Raw genomic sequence first — 23,566 nt, forward strand, 5'->3', positions numbered from 1 at the left:
GTGATACTCTAGCCGAGTTTGCAGCATATAGCGAGGGCGGTGACACGCCTGTTGCTCATTGCAGATACTGAGCTAGAGCTGTCCAATACCTGCGAACTTGAAGAATAATCGCACTGTGTGAGAAGGGGGCATGGGCCTTTTGTTGGAAAATACCTAGGAGGCACTTTTCAACCCCATCACGCCCCAAACCCCCTCCTCCACCCAAAAAAGAACCTTGCCAAGGCTTGTGACAATGTACTGGGGTGTTTTCGCACCCATTAATGGATGTCGGTAGTACAAAGCCTTGAAAAACAAGCTGGAATACCACTATTTACAGTGGTTTTCCGCTCTTTTTTACTGACACCATGTGATATTGACTCCTCACCAGGTGACCATGTGATGGGAGACAATATTGTGTGTCACACAGTGGCAAGGTGTGAGTAGGCAGGTATGCGGTCAGTACAGCTAGATCAAATACTTCCTCTAGGGGACAGTAGACATGCTGAGACAGCACTGTATCGGACTTCAGCACCAGTATTTTATAATGACATTTCCCAAATCAAAGGTAAATAGGAGCGAGACCTGGGCAGAGAGATTTGGAGACAGAATGGGACAAATCTGTCCACTAACCCAATATAGTCACCAAAATCAAAAGTTGAAATTCAGACAGATCATCTTTCTACATCAGACATACCTCTCGCCACATTGTGCAGCCCAGATCTTCCAGAAAGCACAAGACATTTGTCTTAGATGTAGACAACCCCTGCCAAGCTTCTACTACACAGGCATGCGATCAGATTCAGACATTCTGGTCTTCAGTGCTCCAGATGGTGGAGGAGGTAGTCGGAAACGCGATGGTCGCACAACATGCTATTTGTCTCCTGGGCATAATGAAACAAACCACCACAGCCAAATATAAAGGTCATTTGATATATTTGAAATTTATTATAGCGTACCAACATAGCGATGGGATGGAAGGACAGTACTGAACTGTCCCTTGGACAATGGTACACTGACATACATAAGTGAAGAATTTCTGAGCTGGCAGTGGGCTATGGCACTCGAAGCTGGGGCGCCGCACCCTGCACTGATACCGAACCCGCAGGGCTTTCTGGCAGCGATTGAAGCCAAGAGTGATGATTTGCCGCCTTGAGCACTCGGGTACTGGATTATTTGATTTGGGGGACAATTTGAGGATATCGTAGAGGAGAACTAATGCCCTGACCAGGGCCGGGATGGCTGTACCTGGCATTGGGCGATTCCTCTGGAGCCTGGAAGGGTGGGGGCTGGTTATGTTACTGAGGGCCTTTTTTGCAGCGGTACTGCAATATCGGTCGCCAGTAACAAAAGCAGCAGTGGTTCACACCTGCAACCCCCCCCATCCCCCATGATCCTCTAGGGCTGGTCTGACCGAATGGCCAGTGCTGCTTTGGGTTTCCAGTCTGGCCCAGCCCCTGACGTACCACAGATCCACATGAAATAGAGGTAAAAGTGAATGTGCAAGTAGAGATCGGGAGCCCTAATACGGCGTGTATATGGATGTGTGGGATGACATTATACTTGTCTACGGTGAGTGTCTACTGTGAGTGGGGGAGTGAAACTTGGGGACATTTACGTTGACTACGTTGATACATATGATAAATATGAGCTAGTAGAATGGACAACGTATAATTGACCACTGTATCTTTGTTTGTTGATGTATTTTATGTGAACAATAAAAGCAATAAAGAGCAATTAAATGAATAGGCTTTAAAATGACAAAATCACATCATAATGTCATCAAAGATAGCGCCACATTGTGCTGCATAATTCAACTTTTCTTTCTAATTTTGTCAACCCTGCAGCATAATTTGGCCCTCCAAAGCTGCATCGTACCAGTGGCCCTGGGGATGATGCTATCCGAGAAATTACCTTTTGCAGAGGAAGTGTGGTGTGATTTGTTACTTATTTTCCTTTGCTTATACAGCAGTTTATAGACTGTGCCACTAAATCAGCACTGCAAAGAAACAAACACATGATGTTAGCGGAATGATAACTTAAATATATAATAATCACCCTGTACATATAGAGCAGCACAGTACCACGTGACTATGTTACACATAATGTAAGTCCAAACTCAAGAAGAAAAGTCTACCAACCACAAACCTAGAAATATAACTTGTTTTAGCTTTTCTTTTTTAATTTGAATAAAATTTGAAGCAGTTTCACTGTAGTTATCTCTGACACCATGTCACAAAGGTTTAACATAGATTCTTCAATGAGTAATTCATAGAGCGTAAAACACAAAATAATGGGAATCAGGGGAGGCCTTTCCAGGCTTTAAGAACCAATGTTTTTACTCATGATATAAACCAGTTCCAGTCTTCTGATCCATCTGTCCATGAAACTGTGATATATTTTCTCTCTTACGCTTTTACATTTGAAAAGGAAGGCGTCCGCCAAGTCTCTTGTACTCGGAATTAAGATATAATGTCTTTCTTCTCTTTCCATTTGCCTGTCTCTGGACATGCTCGTTCCATCCCCACCATATCTCGTGTAAGAGTTTTTCCAATGCTTGGTTGCGTGGGCATTTGATGTGTAGCAGTGCTCCAGTTCAGTAAAGCTTTCACATATATAGCAGCAAAGAATTCTCACTCTGGCTGCAGTGGGGCAGCTATTGGATTGGGCTGAAGGGTGTGGCGGGTGCTGCAGTCCCTCGATGTTGCCCTCTCCTCCTCTTTTTGCCATCTCTTTCTTTATTGCTCCTATTTCTGTTCCTGTTCTCCTTCTTTCCTTGCTCATCCTTTCGCTCTTTCTTTGCTTGTCCTTTCTCTGTTGGAGAGAAAAATAAAGGTGAATGAGACTGCAGGAATCCCAATTGTGGTTTAGAGTTGCGTCATTTTATCGAAATCAATATCTCTTTGATGACATCACAGGTGGTGGCATAACACTACCATTGTTCCCAAAGACATGTTTCTTTTTTAAGTAGTCTGGATGGAAAAGTTGGGGCTGCACTATGTACTAGGCACAAACCCCCACCTGCTATGTTCTGTTAAACATTTAATTATCTTATTGGTAAAATGGAATTTAAAAGACACATATTCCACACTTAGGGCCTCATTACGACTGACTTCGTAATCATGAAGGGGCCAGTAACGTCACTTATCAGCCCCATAGGAATTATGAGTGCATGGAAACTGCAGCTCTTAACCATCACCCAAAGATTTCGGCTGCTGAACACAAAATGAGAAATTACCAGTGGAATCAGACCCGGAATTGCCTATTCCATCTGTAATTCCTCATGTCTTAGTGGACCCTAAGGGTCAATGTAGTGGGTAAAGATTACAGGAATCGCTGTTAGCATGAGCTGAAAGCCATTTTGTACTTGGCAGCCATCTTAGTTAGCCATGTGCTTGCCATGCGCTTTCTCCCTCTTCCAGAGCCTCGCACATGCTCAGAAAGGCCTAGCTAGTAGAGTGCACCTGCTCCTAGTATGTAACTGTCAGTCTATTCTTGCTGATGTAAGGAGAAATATCTCTCCTCCCACTTTGTTGAGCAAGCAAATTTTGTATAGCCATATTCGTCAGTAAGTATTCTTGTATGTGTCAGGGCCTCCCCTTGGTTTTATGCTGGCTATGTAACCTATGCATATATAAGGCCCCTGTTCTCTGTACTCCTTAGAATGCCTCCTACAGTGGCTTGAGGGTACTGTGTGACGCAATCTCCCTCATGTGAGGTTAATAAATGCATTGTTTTTATATTACAGGTTCTGTGCCAATTTCTTCTTTGTTGGTTTAAGGACCAGGTGTATCAGTGAACCCCTTAGAAGATTTCTATTTCTTCATAGTAATATACTGGATTTTCATGAGCCCCCAGAGTTAGTAGTACCCCCATTGGCAGCAACTCCTTGGGTGTGGACAATATGGTCCATTTCCAGGCCACTCATAATAAGGGCCAACAAATCTAGACTCCTCAATAGGCACAGGTGATGTAATGCTGTTGACAGAGGTAGCAAACAGCAACAAAGGGATAGCAGCAGTTACCCCCTGATGACTATTCAATGTTATGTCATATAAATATTCAGTTTTATCACTCTCAAATAATATATCACACTGCCAATCCAAAGCTATTCTGCATTAGAAATACAATAATGAGGAATCACAAAAAACTATTTAACCCTTTCCATGCGGCCGCGATTCCCCTGGTGTGCTGTAAACAACACTAACAGGGGCGGGCCGTGACGAACTCCAGCCGTCATCAGCACACGAGCACCCTAGAGCATGACGGCTGGGGTTCGTCATCAGCATGGAAGGGGTTAATATTGCATTGACAACAATGAAGAAACAATTTTGAGGAATTTCAAAATGATGGAATGGCATGTCTGAGAATTTCCCTTACCTTTCCCCTGACTCTAAATGTTTAATGTAAACCTAAGGCTACTTTTAACAACTCCTCTTACCCTGAGCCTTGCCTAAAACAAAACCATACTCTAACCTGTTTTATAACGCAATTAAAAACCTATTTTAACAAGAAGAATAATATGCATTTGCAGTTGTATTTTGGTTACTGACTCTATTTTCACAAACTACCACAAAACTTGGAGGAGGTCTGTTCTAAGACTATTATCACTGATTTATACAGGATTACTCTCTTTGCGTATACAGGGTGGCGCAACAAGGGATAATTTGGTAAAATGAAAAAGAGAAACTTGCATAATTCAAAAACTTCCCCTTTCTTCATTTACAAATGTAGTAGTGAATGCATTAGATGTTTATTTTCCGTACTCAAGCACAGTAAAGAAGTGTGAACTGGCCTCTGTCCTGCAAATGTAGAGCAGGCATTTTCTAGAGAGTCTGTGCAAAACGGTAGTATAGAAATCTGTAATGTGCAAAATCTAATAAATACAGTTAAGTAATGGGCAAAAATATGAAAGCACAAACTTAAAGACTATGGGTCTCATTTATATGAGTGCCCCGCTGCTCTGAGCTTGTCACCTAACTGAGTAATCCGACCTGTAAAGAAAGAACCCCTGACATGGAAGAAAAGGATCAGTCGGTCATTGAGTTTATACACAAGTTGAACACACCACACACCGGGGGTTCCTGAAGAGATATGTGAACCATTCATCTGGTGTCGGTACTAGTCTTTGAAACCCATGCCATGGTATGTAGATTTTGGCTGCAGCAATTTATTTCACTATCTGCCTATGGTTCTGAATAGTCAGTGTGGGTAAGTCTACTGTTGTGTAAAATGGCCAAGTGTGCCAATGGGGAAATACACAAGCACGTAACTCTGGTCAGTTTAACCCAGACAATTTTCCAGTATTAGTATACCATAACACGTGGAGCAAGCCACAATCCCCCACAGTATATCTTTTTCAACTAGGGTGTCCAAATAGCTTTGCCCTCTTTAACTTCTATGCGGCCCCATGCCAGTCAATTAGGACAGTGAAATACAGGAATTTAAGTGATATTCCTGTTTTTGGCCGGACCAGTCATCTGGGAAGTATTCCGTCCTCAGAAAAGTTTGTCAAAATAATCTGGATGCACATCAATAAGAAATCCATATCGAACAGACAACACCCTCGGTTCATGTGCCATAGTGCAAGATATTTCCTTTTTCTATATATATCTCAATCAGCACTAGCCCTCTGTAGCTGCTGAGGCAATGTATCAATTGTCTGTGCTTACAACTGTTTGAGTCATCTAATCCATATTACGCTTTCCATACATTCAAAGCATTTAGGTAGGCCATCATGCATCAGGTAATCTACAGAGAAGATTCCTTGCAAAACTATGACATCCTAAAAAATGGGTCATCGACTATCTGTAATCTAGTATTGTGCCAAACAAGGGCCTGTCTATAAACGAATTGATTTAACCTGAAGTGCTTGTGTGCTGTCCTCCAGTCAATGAGCACAGTTGTGACACTCAAGTTGTCCAAGGTTGGTGTAACAGACTTGTGGATATACATGGGAGCTTATGGCTGAGATACCCGCCACCCCCTCTCAACACGATCCCCAAAAGAAGGGAAACCGGAAACAGTTCTTCAAAGTTTTTGGATGTGGGAGGGAGTGACCCTCCCGCGGCCGTATTTATTAAAACAAAAAATTAAACATTAAACGTTTCATATTATGTACAATTTCATTATCACATTTGCGATGTTTGGCTAATCTTAACATATTCTCTAATACAGAGGTTCTCCTAGCCGAACTAGCATCCTACAGAAACATTCTCTATAAACACTGAAATTGTACATCCTAACGTTTAAGGGCCAACGGCAAGGTCATAACCGGTGTCAAGATCCCTAACCAGACTTACCCCTCCCACTTGGGAAGGGCGACAGCACAGAGGCTTACCTCAAGTGCAACTACTAACAATTTCCCTTGACTTGTCGGGGGCACTTAAGACTCGACGCCATTTAAAGGTCGTTCGAATACTTGTGTGTGGTATCTAGAAGGTATCGTGGACCTCCCCCCACCCCACACAACTTACCGCATCTGCCGTCGCAGATGACCCTGGCCCCGGGAAATTCCTCAGGAGGGGGCTGTAACCCCTCCTACACAGGAAGGGGCCTTGACCGCCTTTCCTTAACTTCCGGCGACCCGCCCTTAGACGGGACCGCCTCCCCATTGAGGGGCCAATGGCCACCTCCCCCGAGCGCTCCCATCCGTGTTGGGTGACGCCCACTCATAGGGATCTACCAATTAGTGCTCACCGATCATGACCTTACCGCCTACCAAAAAATAAATACGACAATTCGAACTTATGAAAACATTGGTCGCTACGACCGAAAGAGCATGCTCAAAAAGCAACACTACATCAAGTCCTTTTAATCGTAACAACCTAAATGATATTCACCATACTTTATTATGAAAAACAACAAAACTGATACTTTCACAACCTGTAAACGAAAAAGGAAGAACATACTTAGAAAATCCACTTTATTGCACAACAACTTGCTGTCCTCAGGGGCTGGTGGGTGGGTCAAAATTGGCTCTTTGTTCTGTCCCGAGCTCACGTGTAGCGAGGAGGTGCAGCTTCGGAGCACAAGAACAAGAGGACGTCTTCTGGCCTTGCGTCTCCTTTTATCCGTCTTCAGGGCGGGCGTAAACCCGCCCCTGCCCGTCCCGAGGGCGTGGCTGGCTGCGTCAGTGTCTAGGCCAGCCCACTCTAGGGCGGGAACAGGCGCGCCCCGGCTACGCCGCTTCGGGCATACCAGCCGAGACGCGCCTCCCGCCCAAAAATGGCTTCCCGGGGGGATCGAGGCACTCCGCCATACGTTCGGGGGGACCGAGTGGTCGCCCCTTTCCATATGGCTGAGATACCCGCCACCCCCTCTCAACACGATCCCCAAAAGAAGGGAAACCGGAAACAGTTCTTCAAAGTTTTTGGATGTGGGAGGGAGTGACCCTCCCGCGGCCGTATTTATTAAAACAAAAAATTAAACATTAAACGTTTCATATTATGTACAATTTCATTATCACATTTGCGATGTTTGGCTAATCTTAACATATTCTCTAATACAGAGGTTCTCCTAGCCGAACTAGCATCCTACAGAAACATTCTCTATAAACACTGAAATTGTACATCCTAACGTTTAAGGGCCAACGGCAAGGTCATAACCGGTGTCAAGATCCCTAACCAGACTTACCCCTCCCACTTGGGAAGGGCGACAGCACAGAGGCTTACCTCAAGTGCAACTACTAACAATTTCCCTTGACTTGTCGGGGGCACTTAAGACTCGACGCCATTTAAAGGTCGTTCGAATACTTGTGTGTGGTATCTAGAAGGTATCGTGGACCTCCCCCCACCCCACACAACTTACCGCATCTGCCGTCGCAGATGACCCTGGCCCCGGGAAATTCCTCAGGAGGGGGCTGTAACCCCTCCTACACAGGAAGGGGCCTTGACCGCCTTTCCTTAACTTCCGGCGACCCGCCCTTAGACGGGACCGCCTCCCCATTGAGGGGCCAATGGCCACCTCCCCCGAGCGCTCCCATCCGTGTTGGGTGACGCCCACTCATAGGGATCTACCAATTAGTGCTCACCGATCATGACCTTACCGCCACAGGTCCGGATAGTTGACCGGCTATCCGGACCCCCCACCAAACTCCTACCTAAAGGTCATGTTTTAACGATTTTAACCAAGCTAGGAAGTCACCTATGAGTAACTTGTTGCCCACCCTCGACAAATGCACACCATCCCCCAAATACATACTGTCATCATTAATACAACTATGCGAGATCGAATGCAATGTCTTGGAACGGAACAACCGACTCACTTTGTTATTCAATTTTTTAACGGAATGATTCAAAGCAGGGATCGAGATAGCCCCCCGCCACACTTTTCGTGGGATCATATGAGACCACGCAATTGTACACCCCGGAACTCTCCTTGCTAACCAACTTACCGTGGAAAGCATAGCCTCCAGGAGAAGTCGTCTACCGGTGGTGACTAGATCATTGCCCCCCAAATGTACTATGACTATGGACGGCGGTGACCTCATCCGCTCTAACAAACCCTCAAAAAATGCCTGAAACTGGTCAATACAGAGACCGCCCCTTCCGTAGAAGGACACTCTGTACCCGTATTCCCCAGGTACGTGAATCATATCACCTGCTTTGAATACGTCTGCGGCCCGTCTCACGTATGAGTGGCCTACAACCCACACCTCCTTTCTCTCAGCCGGTGATGTGTGACCGCTGGCCTGGTGTTGGGTCAACTGCACAGTCCGCCCTGCCGCGTAGGCTTGCGCAACTGAAAACAAACAAAAGACAAGAAGCGTGAGTACATGATTACAGCTTCACAACATGTGCAATCGCACATACCTCTTATAACAATTGGAGGACCAACGCCCCACCCGTTTCACTTGTTCTACATTAAGACCCCTGGCTGTAGCTTCTGTGGCAGCCCCTATACGAAAGGAATGGGTCCCAAAATTCACCCGGGTCCAAGCCCGCTGCGGCAATGGCCATTGCAAGCACCCGCTGAAACTGAAACCTCGTCAGCGGGGTGGCGTCTACATGCCTCAACAATGTCCCCCCCCATGATGCCACCCTTCGTGCTAGGTAATCTTCTAAGCACTGAACCGGACACATGGATGACTCGGGGATCCTGCGAATGATCGTGCAGTCCCCCCTCCCATCTTGGTCAGTCTTGGACCTGAGAAAGGAGACAATCATCGCATCACCCCTGATCTGAACCTGCTCCCTGCACAAGCCCCCCGTCACATCCCGTTTGTTCCTTGCAACTAGCTCACTAACTCTCATAGCCCCGTGAAATGCCAGCATAAATGCAGTCCGGAACAAACAGGTCCCGAACGGGGACGAGCATGTGTTAGGGAGTGTGGTCAGCAACTGGGACAACCTGTCTAGACCTATCGGTCGTCTTACGTCTACTCTGCGACCCTCCAGACGTTGCCACCCACGCAGCGCTTTCTGTACCGTAAAAGACGCTGTCGGGTCCAGGATGCCATGGGCCCTGGCAACAAAGGAAATGGCGGCACGATGCCTTTGGGCCGTGGCCACCGATTTCCCAGCCCTACGTAAGGACATCAGGAAAAGTACTACCAACTCCTCCTGCCCCCAAAGTCCCCCTCTCTCTGCCCCCAAAAAGGCTAAATAGGCCTGGAACGCCCCTTCATATGCCTTCCTTGTCCTGGGTGCTAGACTCTCTCCCACGAGGTGACGAAGTTCGGGGCACCGAGAGACCAGAGAGCTTCGGGGAAGGGTGCCGGCTCCGGGTCCGCTGAAGGAAGGAAACCCGAGAAAGCCTGCATGTGAAAACGAGACAGTGCATCAGCGGCCTGATTCATCACCCCAGGGACATGTTTTGCTCTGAATACCACGTTCAGTTGCATACACAGTAAGACAATTTCTTTGAGCAGCCTCAAAATCAATTTACAACGGGCTGCCTGACTATTGATGCATTCTACCACGGTCATATTGTCGGACCAGAACACAACAGAATGATCTCTGAACCCTTCTGGCCAGGTTCTCAGGGCCACCAGAATGGGAAATAATTCGAGGAAAGCGATGTTACTTGTCAGCCCCTTCTCGTGCCACCATAGGGGCCACTTCTGTGCCGACCATTTTGTGCCGAAGATGGCGCCAAAACCTACGCTTCCTGCTGAATCTGTCCATAGCCCAAGCTCATCGGAGGACATGACTGGCTTGTTCCAGACAACTCGGCCATTGAAGTCCGCCAAGAATGCTAACCAAATCCGCATGTCCTGGCGGACCTCAGTCGATAACCTTGTGCGATGATGACCCTCCTTCAGGCCAACCATCGCTTGGGCAATTGAGCGGGAAAAGGGGCGAGCCATTGGTATCACTCTCAAGGCAAAGTTCAACTTTCCCACTAACTGTTGCAACTGATGCAGTGTAACCTTGGATGCAGTTAAACATACTTGGAGGGCTGCCCTGAATTTCGACACCTTGCTAGCTGGTAAACGGAAGCACCCCTCCCTTGAGTCCAACTCGATCCCCAGAAACTCGAGGCAAGTCGTGGGACCCATAGTTTTACCCGGTGCCAACGGCACGCCGAGATGACCCATTAACACACAGAATTCGTCTAAAGCCTGGGCACATTCGGGACTACCGGCGGGGCCAAGGAACAGAAAGTCGTCAAGGTAATGCATTACATTTCGGAAACCCGCTGTCTCGGTGAACACCCACTGCAGGAAAGTACTGAATTGCTCAAAGTAAGCACATGAAATAGAGCAACCCATTGGCATACACCTATCCATGTAAAATGACCCCTGGAACCCGAATCCCAAAAGACGCTGATCGTCTGGGTGTACCGGGAGCAACCGGAACGCTGACTCGATATCAGATTTCGCCATCAACGTCCCGTGCCCCAGGCGATTCAAGATGGCTACTGCCTCATCAAAAGATGCGTATCGCACCGAACAAACTTCTGGATCAATTGCGTCGTTCACCGAAAGACCTCGTGGAGCAGACAGATTATGGATCAAACGGAACTCACCCGGGTCCTTCTTGGGGACCACCCCTAACGGAGAACAAACGAAACCTGGTACCGGGGGTTCACTAAACGGGCCGGCGACCCGTCCCCGGCTAACCTCTTTCTGAATTTTCTCTTGCACTACCGATGTATGTTGTAAAACGGAAAGTTGATTTTTGCACGTCCCTACACCCTGAAAGTCCCCTACCGGGATGCGGAAACCATGTGTAAAACCGTTCCGTAGCACCCCGGCAGAAGTAAGATCCGGGTATTCGCTGAGCCAGGGAATCATTGCCAAGGTATCAATCGGGGTTGGTAAAGGCGCCCCTCGGCCTAGCTTAGACCTGTTTGGCGCCCCCCTTACCCCCATTCTCACCCGTTCTGGCTCTGCACGATGACTCAGGATGGGACGACCCACACGTACTACACTCATGTTTGAACTTACACGATCCCGGAGGCCTGGTACATTTCCCCTTGTTGAAATTAAAACAGAAACCCTTTTTCCCTGTATTGCCTGCGGGCCTTGACTGGTCGTCGGTGCTCGTACTTGGTCGAAAGGGCGTCCCCACATTTTGGCGGGAGTAATCAACAACATTGCTCCCGACCAATGGCATTCTTAACATTCCTGATTCTTTCATTTTGTCCCAAGTTAACGAATCGTAACAATCCCAAGTCAAACTCTTGTTATGTTCCTTTTCCTTTCTGAACAGATTGTCATAACAAAACCAATGGTTACCTTGATACGTTGTCGAGTAACCCATAATTCGTGATTGGTAAACGGGAAACTCAGGGAGCAACTCGGGCCTACGTTCCCCCAAAATCGATGTGAAAATACCCCATGCATTGCCCCAGTTGCCAATGTTCTCATTAACCTTAAAGGCGGCCATTTTTGCGCGCCAAACACTCGGATGCATCAAGTCCTTCTGACTTTTCACATGCTCCACATCATAATGATCAACAAGCAGGGAAAAAATATTCACGTACTCTCCCGCCCAGATCTTTTCTTTTATAGCTAACGGCACATGTTGTCCCAATCTCTCTCTACGAGAGGGTGCTGACTCGTCCCTTGCAATCGGCAATGGCCGCTTACCTGCACCGGACGCAGCTTCTGCCGCTTGCGGCTTGTCTATCCCCGCCACTCTAGCTGCCTCTTTCTTCTCACGAAGCCCTTTTATCAGCGCCTGTGCCTCGGCAGCCGTGGCGCCATCACCACTATCCCCCAACCACGCTGCTAGCTGTGCTGCCAGCTCGGGGGGCATGTCTTCCTTGGATGTCGGGGAGACGACCCCCGGGATTGGATTCCCCTCTATCGGTACTGGGGTCGGCGCCTCGAGAGGGGCAGAGGGAACCGGGACGTCCCCACCGGCTGGAACCTTTCTCGGCCTCTTAGGTCTCCCTCCAGCCGGCGAAGGGCCCGAACCCTCCTCCCCATCTCGCTCCGCCAACCGTTTCTTTATGTCGGACATATCTTTAAAGAGTGCCCGAACCATCTGGTCAGTCGTCATTCTCTTTTCGCCTTTCCTGGGCATCTTCTTCGACGAAGTATCTGGAAGACAAAGAAAAAGATCAAAAACGCTCAAAATTGGCTCTTTGTTCTGTCCCGAGCTCACGTGTAGCGAGGAGGTGCAGCTTCGGAGCACAAGAACAAGAGGACGTCTTCTGGCCTTGCGTCTCCTTTTATCCGTCTTCAGGGCGGGCGTAAACCCGCCCCTGCCCGTCCCGAGGGCGTGGCTGGCTGCGTCAGTGTCTAGGCCAGCCCACTCTAGGGCGGGAACAGGCGCGCCCCGGCTACGCCGCTTCGGGCATACCAGCCGAGACGCGCCTCCCGCCCAAAAATGGCTTCCCGGGGGGATCGAGGCACTCCGCCATACGTTCGGGGGGACCGAGTGGTCGCCCCTTTCCATTATCTTTGGGAATCGGAAAAATAACCATTGTGTACCCACACTTGTCAGAACTTCTCCGTGTTGGAGAAAAAATGAGGACATCTGTATAGATGATGTGCAAGACAATATATCTCCTTATGGAGCACTTGGAGTACCCAAAAAATAGCATGGGCCCACAGATTGGAGAGTTTGAGGCTGGGTTTCTTTCCACTCCACACATACGAACTGATGTTGGAGTCAAGTTGGGTCAGTCATTTCCTCTGGGTTCGGATTAGCAAATACCAAAAATGTAGATGAATCTCTGTTCCACCATCAGCTCCTATGCTATAGTGACAAATTCAAATGGGATGATGTATCAAATTTGTTCCTGAATCTAATCAACAGTGAGCTAAAGAGTTCCTCTGCTATTTTTTCCAGGCCTTTGATAATGGATATGCCAATGCATATGCATCCCAGGTGAAATTCTCATATGCTGGTCTTGGCGATGGAGTGGGACATGGGTAGGGCTTCACATTTACTTCAATCAATCCATTTTCTATAAGAAGACTGGGCAAAGGACTGAATCAAAGATATTATGCCTGAGAACAAAAAGCTGGGATTGGAGAGCATCAGCAAAATGTCACTGTTATATAAAAATGAGGGGTGGGCAGAACACACTGAGTTTTGCAAAGAATTTTGGAGAGTTACAGTAAAACTATGCGAGATTCTGTGGAGTTCCGCCCAGCCCTACGAATATGTAAGGGGCATTAGTTGCTTGCAGGAAAAAATGGCTATAATGGAACTGAATAAATAATCTGTTTTCAGAAAAGCAAAAATAAACCATAAGTTGTTTATAGAGCATATATTATATGTAACCCTTGTTCATGGTAGAACAAATATCAGGATAGACTAATTAATGCATTCATATCGATCCTTTAATTGAAGTGTAACTTGAATGCATTATTTGAAGATTAGGGCCAAACTATTGCTGATAAAAAGTTATTTTATTTTTACTCATTCAACTTTAATAAAAATAAAATAACTTTTTATCAGCAATAGTTTGGCCCTAATCTTCAAATAATGCATAATATATGCTCTATAAACAACTTATGGTTTATTTTTGCTTTTCTGAAAACAGATGATTGCACTCATCGCTACCATCTACTTGAATTTGAGGCCCGTTAAAACTCCATGAGCTTCATTTATCTATAAGAAAGGTAAAAGTTTCCGCCAAATCTCCTAATTGTGACCAGGTTAAATGGATTAGAATTTTATTTCTTAATTGCAATTGGATTGTTTTTTGTTTCTATACAGACCATATCCACTATTTGATGAATTGAGTGTTACAATGTATAACCGAACGAATCACTGACAGAATTTCGACTACAGAAATATCGACCTACAAGAATATCGAGTCAACAATATCGAGGGCAAAAATATCGACATCCTATCTACAACATGGTAAGTACAAAAATATCGAAAAAAACATTTCGATGTAAAAAATATCGATGTTAAAAATATCGTTTTTTTTTTTAATATATAAATGTAAAATTAAGTCTATAAGACTAATAAATAAAATAAACATATTTAAAAGTATCTAATAATGTTTAAAAGTAATAAATAATACATATATATTAAGAATACATTAATTAAATATATACAGTAAATATGTAATATATATGCACTGAACAATAAGTATTAATAATTATTTTACGAATTTATAAATTAATGAAATATATTCTAATTTACTAACACATTTACAAACATGAAAGAGTAACATAAATAAAATGTAAGTAATATAAAAAATAAAATAAACATTTGATATTTTAACAATTAATTAAATAAAACGTTGGATAGCGTAAGGGTAAACATTTCTATTCCTACTCCAGAGAGTGCAACAGTAGGGAAAACTGACCCTGAACTCAAAAAACACCCCTTTACCCAAGAACTGAAACTGACCCTGAACCCTAAAAATACCCCTTTACCCAAAAACTGAAAACTGACCCTGAACCCAAAAAATACCCCTTTACCCAAAAACTGAAAACTGACCCTGAACCCCAAAAATACCCCTTTACCCAAGAACTGAAAACTGACCCTGAAACCTAAAAATACCCCTTTACCCAAAAACTGAAAACTGACCCTGAACCCAAAAAATAACCCTTTACCCAAAAACTGAAAACTGACCCTAAACCCTCAAAATACCCCTTTACCCAAAACCAGAAAACTGACCCTGAACTCTAAAAATACCCCTTTACCCAAGAACTGAAAACTGACCCTGAACCCTAAAAATACCCCTTTACCCAAAAACTGAAAACTGACCCTGAACCCAAAAAATACCCCTTTACCCAAAAACAGAAAACTGACCCTGAACCCAAAAAATACCCCTTTACCCAAGAACTGAAAACTGACCCTGAACACTAAAAATACCCCTTTACCCAAAAACTGAAAACTGACCCTGAACCCAAAAAATACCCCTTTACCCAAGAACTGAAAACTGACCCTGAACCCAAAAATACCCCTTTACCCAAGAACTGAAAACTGACCCTGAACCCTAAAAAAACCCCTTTACCCAAAAACTCAAAACTGACCCTGAACACTAAAAATACCCCTTTACCCAAAAACCCAAAACTGACCCTGAACCCTAAAAATACTCCTTTACCCAAACTTAATTATTATTATTTAATTAGCAATTAATTATTAATGAACAATAACAAATAAAGTAAATATATTAGCACATTAGCTGTAATTATTATAATTTAATAATTAATATTATTTTCCCCAATTAATTAATTAACAGTAACTAAAAATTATATATAAATAAATTACTCTAATTAATGTAACTAATTAATATTATTTAATTTCCAATTAATTAATAATTTTAAATATGTACATAATTATAATAATTAATTAACTAATTAATATTAATTATTTCCCAATAAATTAAATATAAATTTTTTAAAACATATATTAATTAATTAATTATTATTAAATTACTCCCCACCCCATTCCCCTATAAACCCACATCCCGCTACAGAAAAAATATATCAATGAATCAATTAATTTTTTCCCCAATTAATCAATATTAATTAGCAATTAATTATAATTAATTAATTAATCCTACTAATTATTAATCAACTTACCATAATTAAATAACTTCCCACCCTATTCCCCTATAAACCCACAACCCTCTACAGAACATATATATCAATTAATACATTAATTAAAATTATTTTCCTATTATTTTCACATAATTACCAATTAATTATAATTTATTAATAAATCCTACTAATTACTAATCAATTTACCATAATTAAATTACTTCCCACCCTATTCCCCTATAAACCCACAACCCGCTCCGGTACAAAAACATAAAATTTACTTATAAATTTATTTATTATTATATAAAATTTATACACATATAATAGTAATTATTTTAAATACTTAAATTAAACATATAACACATACATAATAAAAAACTATACAATAATACAAATATCGATATTAGTGTCATCGAAATTAGTAACATCGATATATATGCTATCGATATTACTAACTTCGATATTACTTACATCGATATTAAGTATTTCGATATTACTTACCTTGGGTCGATATTCTGTCCTACGATATTCTTGCCTTCGATATTATGCACCTTCGATATTTCAGACTCGATATTATGGTAGGTCGATATTTCCTACTCGATATTTTGACTGTATACCTAACCGAACAATGTTGTTGGTTAACTGACAATATCAAGAATGAAAAAATAATAATGAAATCTGTACAAAAGATAATGATGCCGCAATATGTCTTGAATTATGTTGACAATCTCCTTTCTTCTGAGTATTAAGGTGTCATTGAATGAAATATTATGAATCAAAAAGCAATATAGTTTGTTATTAAATCATGTAGAGAGCTTAGGGTTTTTTGGATAATATATGCAAATCCCTTGATGGGAATAAAACAGTTTTTTAATTATCGTTTTTACTGTTTTTTAGGGTATTCATGATTTGATTTCTCTGTCCTGAGGATGGTCTCCATAACGCAAGTCTAGAGACCGAAACGTCGACTGCGCTTATTCCACTGCTTTTAATGATATAACTTGTAAATAGGTGAATAAGCTACAACAATTGCTGCAAATAGGCTGTTTTATTGATATTTTTTCCTATTGTAGCTTTTGCAACAAATGGTATACCCATGTATATTTTATTTTTGTTTTGTGAATAATTAAAACAAACACAACTTTTCCATACACCCTGCTATTGCTCTCTCTTTTTATTACCGTTTGGTATTAGCTCTATTTGTTTGAAAACTTTGTCTGACACACATTGTGCATCAGTGGTGTCAAATGCTTAGGACCACAAAATAATATATAATTTTGAATACTCTACAGTTCAACAAAACCCTTGACGGCACAATTACCCTTTTATGACTGATCCTCGGACCCTTGTCAGGGCTCACCTCCCATGGGGAGATGTTGATTGTTGTGGGCCTTCTTGTGTGCACCTTGGGTCCACTTTGTCTTTTAATTTCTACTGTCAGAGTATCACTATCCAATTTATATGTAGTGCTAATCCTTCCCTGTGTACTCAAGCAACAGTAGCCAACATTGAAATGAGACCCTTAGAAAGCTTAAAAACCCTTAGAAAGCTTAAAAACCTGTTATATATAGTTATATATAGTTTGGCAAGCATAGTTTATCTCCAGACACAAAGTCAATGACGAATAAACTTGAAGCATTCTCTCTTTGTCAAGAGTCCTAACTCAAGACGCGTGTGCTAAGAAAGCGGTTTTAGGTCTTACTTGTTTATTTCTCAAATTTGCACAGTACAAATCTGTCTTCCAGTGGACGTTTGCTTAAATGATACATTATTATACTTAACGTGAAGGATCTTTTTCTTGCCAATAAAAAATATTCTGAAAGTGCTATCAGAGCTGTAATGACAGCATCTTCCATTTTAATCCTCCGAAATGCATATTTGGCATGACATATTGAATTATGTCCTGCTACACTGGTCTGAACCGTGAATAAATGCCCTTTCCCCGAGATGCTATCTTAAACAGACAATGACCTACTATGAAATAAAACGCATCTAAGAAACTCGTACAGAATGCTATTACAAAATTCCACCCATGTAGAGCAAATGTTTTAAATTGACGAGTAGAGAACATGCGCCAACTATCATATTCCATTTCTGAGAGCTATCCTGTTTGTTAAATGCCTTCTCCCTCATGCAAGGCTTGTGCCACAGTAAAGGTTTCTCATGATAGTAAGGACATTTAACAAATGTATAGCCCATAAGGCGGTTACAACAGCCCACCCAGTGAAGGTGCATGTTTTGAATTAACCAGAGCGAAACTTAACAAACAAGGAACATTGGAAAGTTGGGCAGAGGCCCTATACAAGCTATTATCCCCCTCTGCCAAGCCACTGTCGTCAGCTGTCTTCAAGCAGACTCCCAATATTCCAATATTATAATATGTGGTCGGGGTTTGTCATCTCGTGTAGCATTTGCATTTGTTTGATCGGTGTTCTATGTTCCCTTGCTGATTTCTATCATGATGCTGCTGTTTTCATTATGAATGTACAATAGGACATTTCTTTCTGTGATTTGTCCAGCATGCAGTTTTATTGTTCTATGCACAGTGTGCATACTTTGCCTGGTCTCTACGCCCTCTGCATGTCCTTTGACTTCACCATGGTATTAGTTCTGTGAAATGTTTGTAAAGGAGGCAGATATGTAAATCTGGTCCTGGTGTACTTGTGCATTCATTGATTCTTTACCTTTGCACTTATTTTGTTGCGTGTTATAAAAGGAAAGAGATGTGTAGTGTCTTATCCTGGTGCAAATGTGCATTTTTTCATCCTTTTACTTCATCACTTGTTCTGTGGTGTGTTTGCAAAGGAAAGAGATATGTGGTGTCATGTCTCGCACGACCGGATGCCTCGTTGGTTAACAGAAGCATCTGATAGAGACTACTAGCCGCAGATTCCTTAATGTAGAATATCCCCCAGGCATGAGACTGACCCAGAAAGCTTTCTTGCACAGCATCTCTGTGTGCAAGGGGGCCGTGCCACGCGACTCCTTCTGATGTCCTCCGTGGGTGTGATGTCAGCGAGGCCACATAAGCCCCGCCCCGGTGCACGGACGTCAGTTTTCTTCATTTCCAGGTGCAACGCGGACCCGAATCTTGTCTTCTGGCCTGTTTCAGGGCTCCCTTTTTCGCCTTGAGCGTTGTTCTTGAGAACAATGTGCGAATGCCTTCGGATTTCAAAACGTGCACATCATGCATGTGCCAGATGTCGGCGACGGTTCCTCACTCCATCTGCATGTGGTGTTTGGGAGAGCACCACGACTCCACAGACTGCGAGGCATGTCTGCAAATCAAGCCGAAGTCCCTGCGGGAGCGCCGAATAAAACTCCTTTCGGCACGCATGTCTGTCGGCCCCTGTGGACGGCTTCAAGAACCGCCTCCTGCGTCTTCGACATCGTCCTTCTCCCAGGCCGCAAGAGCAGCGCTCACCTGTTAGTAAGTTTCGCAGTTTGTCCCTGAGGGCCGGTCCCCGCCCTGTTGGGGGTGTGGGTTCTCCACTGGTGGTGCGGCCATGCGTATCGCCACCCTATCTGCTGTTTCCCGGCGCGGGGGCAACTAGAACCCAGATGGAGGCCTATGCGGCGGCCTTGCAGGCCTTGTTGACTCCTCCTTCTCCTTTGTCTCCTCCTGGGACGTCTGCGGATCCTTTGCCGCATGTGGGGACTTCTGCTGTGTCGCCGGCGGCTCTGGCCCCGGCGCCGACAGGTCCAGCTCCAAAATCGGAGGATGTGGTGCCGTAAGGGTACGACCCTTCGGGGTTCCCTCCTTTGGACCATGGTGCCTCGGCCTCACCACAAACCCTCGCAGGGGTCCCTGTGGTGTCACAGGAGGTTGCTGTGGTTTGGGGCATGTTCCCGAGTCCACCTCCATCCTTTGGGCAGGCAGCGGCCTTGCCCGAGACCGAGGTGACGCCGCTCAGGCGCCAGCATTTGCTGGACCTGGCGGCGCTGCAGGTGCTGGCTAGGGGTCGGGGCATGTCCTTGAGTCCCCCTCGTCCCTCCTCGCAGGCGGCTGACTAGGTGGGGGTCGGATTGAAGCCTTTTTGATGCTGCTCCTTAGCCGCTCCGGCTCCGGTCCAACCTTGGTCGCCTGCGCCGCGCGTTGTGGCGGAGGTCTTTCTGGTGTCCCCTTTGGCGCCGGTCGACGTCGACCTGCCCCCGGTCGTGGACTCTACGGCTCCAGGCCGGCATCAGGTTGCTGATTCGTCTTCGGATGCACCCTCCTCCCTAGTGATTCGGCGGTTGATGGTTTCATCTTCTCCGGAGACTGGTCACCGCATCGTGGCTTTTTCCCCAGTGTCATCCAAGGACGGCTTCTCGCCGTCGCCGCGACCACAGTCTTTGCCGGAGACGCCTCAGGTTCCCCATTCCTTGGTCCTTTTCCTCCATTTCCAGACGTGACCTTTCCTTCCTCCAGTCGGACTGGGGGATGGCCGCCTTAGCTTGCAGCCGTCGCCCACAGAGGAGCTGCTTTCCCCACTGTGGATCCCTACAGAGGCGGGTGCTGCCTTTGCTCGGGCTTTTTCCACGGCGGGGGCAATCTTGCGCATGGGCGATCCGGCTGCCCATTTTCCCATGGATAATCTTCTGGAGGTCGTCCATCAGGCTTCTGGTGGTCCAGAGCTGCTTCTTCCCTTTGAGACATCACTCCACACTTCTTTTTCGAGGGATTGGGGGCGACCTGCCATTGGGGACCCGGTGTCCTAACAACTTCTGCACCACCTCTGTCCTGCGCCACATGATCCAGTCTATCTTTCCCTCCACCCCTCTACCAGGGGCTCTCTTTTGCAGACTGCCTTTCGCTCCCTGCCATCGGTGTTGGCTCCCCCTTCATGGGAGGCCCACTGGTTGGAATCCTGGGGGCGCAATATCTTCGCCTCTACCAGTTCAGCCTTGCGGGCCCTTAATACTCTGTGTGTCTTGACTAGGGCCACTTCTTGCTTGTGGGATTCGGCTGAGTCCCTTCTGTCTTACGTTTCTTGGGAGGGTGCCTGTGTTTTGACCTACGGCACCATATCTTAGATGCCGGGAGCTGATGTCCTATATTCTTCACTCTGCTCTGGACATTTCGGAGGTGCTTGGTGGTACCATGGCTTCTTCTGTGGCCCTTCGCTGACATGCCTGGTTACGAGATAGCGTGTTCCCGGAGAATGTTAGGGAATGGCTGGTGGACCCTACTTTTGATGGCACTCTTTTGTTCCACACCCCTGCGGACTCTGCCATGCAGAGGTTTCTGGCTGGGCTTCGTCCTCCTACTCCTCCGCCTTCTCCCCCTCAGTGATCAGTGAGTCGTTCTGTTTTTTGGGAGGCGCTCTTCCTTTGTGTTCTAGGGCCTTGTGGCAGTGACCCCGGTTGTGTGTGTTCTGTGTGATTGTTCTGCCTTCCGGTCCTTTTGTTAGGACTTTGGCACTGTTGGCTGCTGGTTCGGCCCCCTCTTTGATTGTGGTTTTGGCTGCTTGGTAAGCCATGTTGGCCCTGAGAATAGGCCTTCTGTGTAGTCTTGTTGGCTGATTGGCAAGCCGTCTGCGGTTCCTCAGCAGGTATTTTTGTTTGTCCTTTGCTGCAGATATTTTTTCCTAAGAGGGTTTCCAAGTCTTGGGACGTCACATGCCCTATTTGGGGTATTGGTAGCTTTTATATAGCTCTTCATGGGCTGGGAGGTGTGGTCGTCCTTTGGGCCTCTGCTCTCTGTGGCGTCACTATATACTCTAGCCCCCATAGCAAAACACCCCTTGATCTAAAAAACAATGCTACATGGTTCTCTTTCGAAATTTACTCGGAAGAATCCATAGGCAAGATTCTTAGCACACTGAAGCCCTCCAATCACCACACTGATCCTCTACCCGCAAACGCGGTAAATGACTTCATCCCACTGCTCCTCCCGCTCTGGACCAAAATCATTAATAGCTCACTTCAACAAGGCTGTATCCCGGACTCCCTTAAGGTGGGTCAAGTATCGTCCATTCTGAAGAAACCCACAGCAGACCCCACCGATCTGAACAACTATCACCCTATCTCCAATATCCCTACCCTGGCCAAACTGTTGGAAAAATGTGTACACATCCAATTGACAAAACACATCGAGCACTTTGACCTCATCAGCCCACACCAATCAGGCTTCCGATCAGGCCACAGTACGGAGTCAGCCATGACACACATAATTGATGACGCGCTTAAAATTCTTGATCAGAACGGTATCTGCCGCCTTAGCCTGCTCGACCTCTCATCAGCATTTGATACGATCAAACACGAGAACTTACTCGATCTGCTGAGACTCAGAATGGGTATATCGGGGACAGTACTTAAGTGGTTCACCTCCTTTCTACCTAATCGGACCCAGAAATTTAAGATTAACAATACCATGTCCACACTCATTCCTGTATCACTAGGTGTCCCTCAAGGATCCTCCCTATCCCAACATTGTTCAACCTAGCCATGGAACCACTCACCGCACTACTGCAAGCATCCAATGTGCAATTTCACATGTACGCAGATGATACCCAGCTCTACCTTAAAATACACACCGTTGAGGACATCAAACTACTCAACACAACGCTTATGAACACACAGACCTGTTTGGCAGAGAATCATCTCAAACTTAATGCTCTAAAACAGAATTTCTCCTAATAGCTCCCCCCACCAAAGTCCACATCACTCAAGCTTGGCTGACTCATCTCACTGGATTCAACGTGCAGCCTAACATCGTGGACTCAGCCAGGACTTGCCTTTGCCATGCCTTCAGCACACCAAAGTCGCAGCAGAGCAGCGGCCTCCATAAGTAGTCCTGGGAGTTGGGAGGGATTGCCAGGGGGGCAGGAGGGTGGGAAACCAGCAGGAAGAAATGACAGGTGGGGCAAAGGCTAAAACAAAACCTGCTCATCTGTGTGCTGGGGCACAGACAAAACAGCAATAAAGAAAATTACAAAATAAATGAAATGGCACTAAAACAATCATGCAATACAATAAAGGACTAGGTAGAAAATAAAATACAGTGTTACTCTAGCGGCCAGGGGGGAGTAGTGCATAAGACCAGGGTCATGGGCTACTCCTTGGATGCTGCGCAGGGGCCTCTATACAAAGTCCTGGGAGGTGGGAGGGGCTGGCAGGGAGGCAGGAGGGCAGGAAACCAGCGGGAAGTGGAAGCAGAAAGAAAAGGCTGGAGCGGGCGATAAAATAAAATACAAAATCCACAACAATACCACAATCAGCTTCGGGACAGACTGAACAAGGGTAGAAAATAAAATACATGGTCCACAACAATAACAACCAGCGGCGGTGGGTACCGATTACCGAACCTAGTCGGGCCTCAAGGGCTGGATCTGCGGAGTCATCTTAAGTTCACAGCGCTATTCCAGCTGCCATGGGGGAGGGAGGGGGGGCAGTGTCAAAGATAGGGTCGAGGGCTACTGTCTCCCACTTTGTTAATCTGGTATGATGTAACTAGACGAAGAAGGTGCAGCGTGACTGTCATAAAGTCTATGGTCCTGTTCCTCAGCATGAACCTGCTGAGGAACAGGACCACTCTGGAGGTGTATCATGTTGGTATCCGCCATTCAGCACTCTTAACTCAAGGGGTACAAGATCCTTTACCAATGCCAAGGCCTTTGTGTCCCGAGGTTTATTGCTTGTGTCTCTAAGAGACTGAAGAAGTGACTGCCCAAAGATGATCCTGTTGTATGATTGGCTCAT

The 23,566-nt window shown here is 45.4% G+C and overlaps 1 protein-coding gene across 1 annotated transcript in view; it reads right to left on the reverse strand.

Moving 5' to 3' along the window:
- Positions 1-1,810: 1,810 nt before the first annotated feature.
- RSPO1 (R-spondin 1) overlaps positions 1,811-23,566 on the reverse strand; it is a 381,570-nt gene continuing 359,814 nt past the window's right edge. Inside the window, exon 6 of the mRNA XM_086958739.1 lies at positions 1,811-2,790. Within this exon, the coding sequence (XP_086814865.1) occupies positions 2,633-2,790 (158 nt within the window). The 3' untranslated portion in view covers positions 1,811-2,632. The remainder of the gene's footprint in view (positions 2,791-23,566) is intronic.

The sequence above is a fragment of the Lissotriton vulgaris genome, chromosome 2_1 (genome assembly GCF_964263255.1).
Source record: "Lissotriton vulgaris chromosome 2_1, aLisVul1.2, whole genome shotgun sequence".
In the NCBI taxonomy this organism is placed as follows: Eukaryota; Metazoa; Chordata; class Amphibia; order Caudata; family Salamandridae; genus Lissotriton; species Lissotriton vulgaris.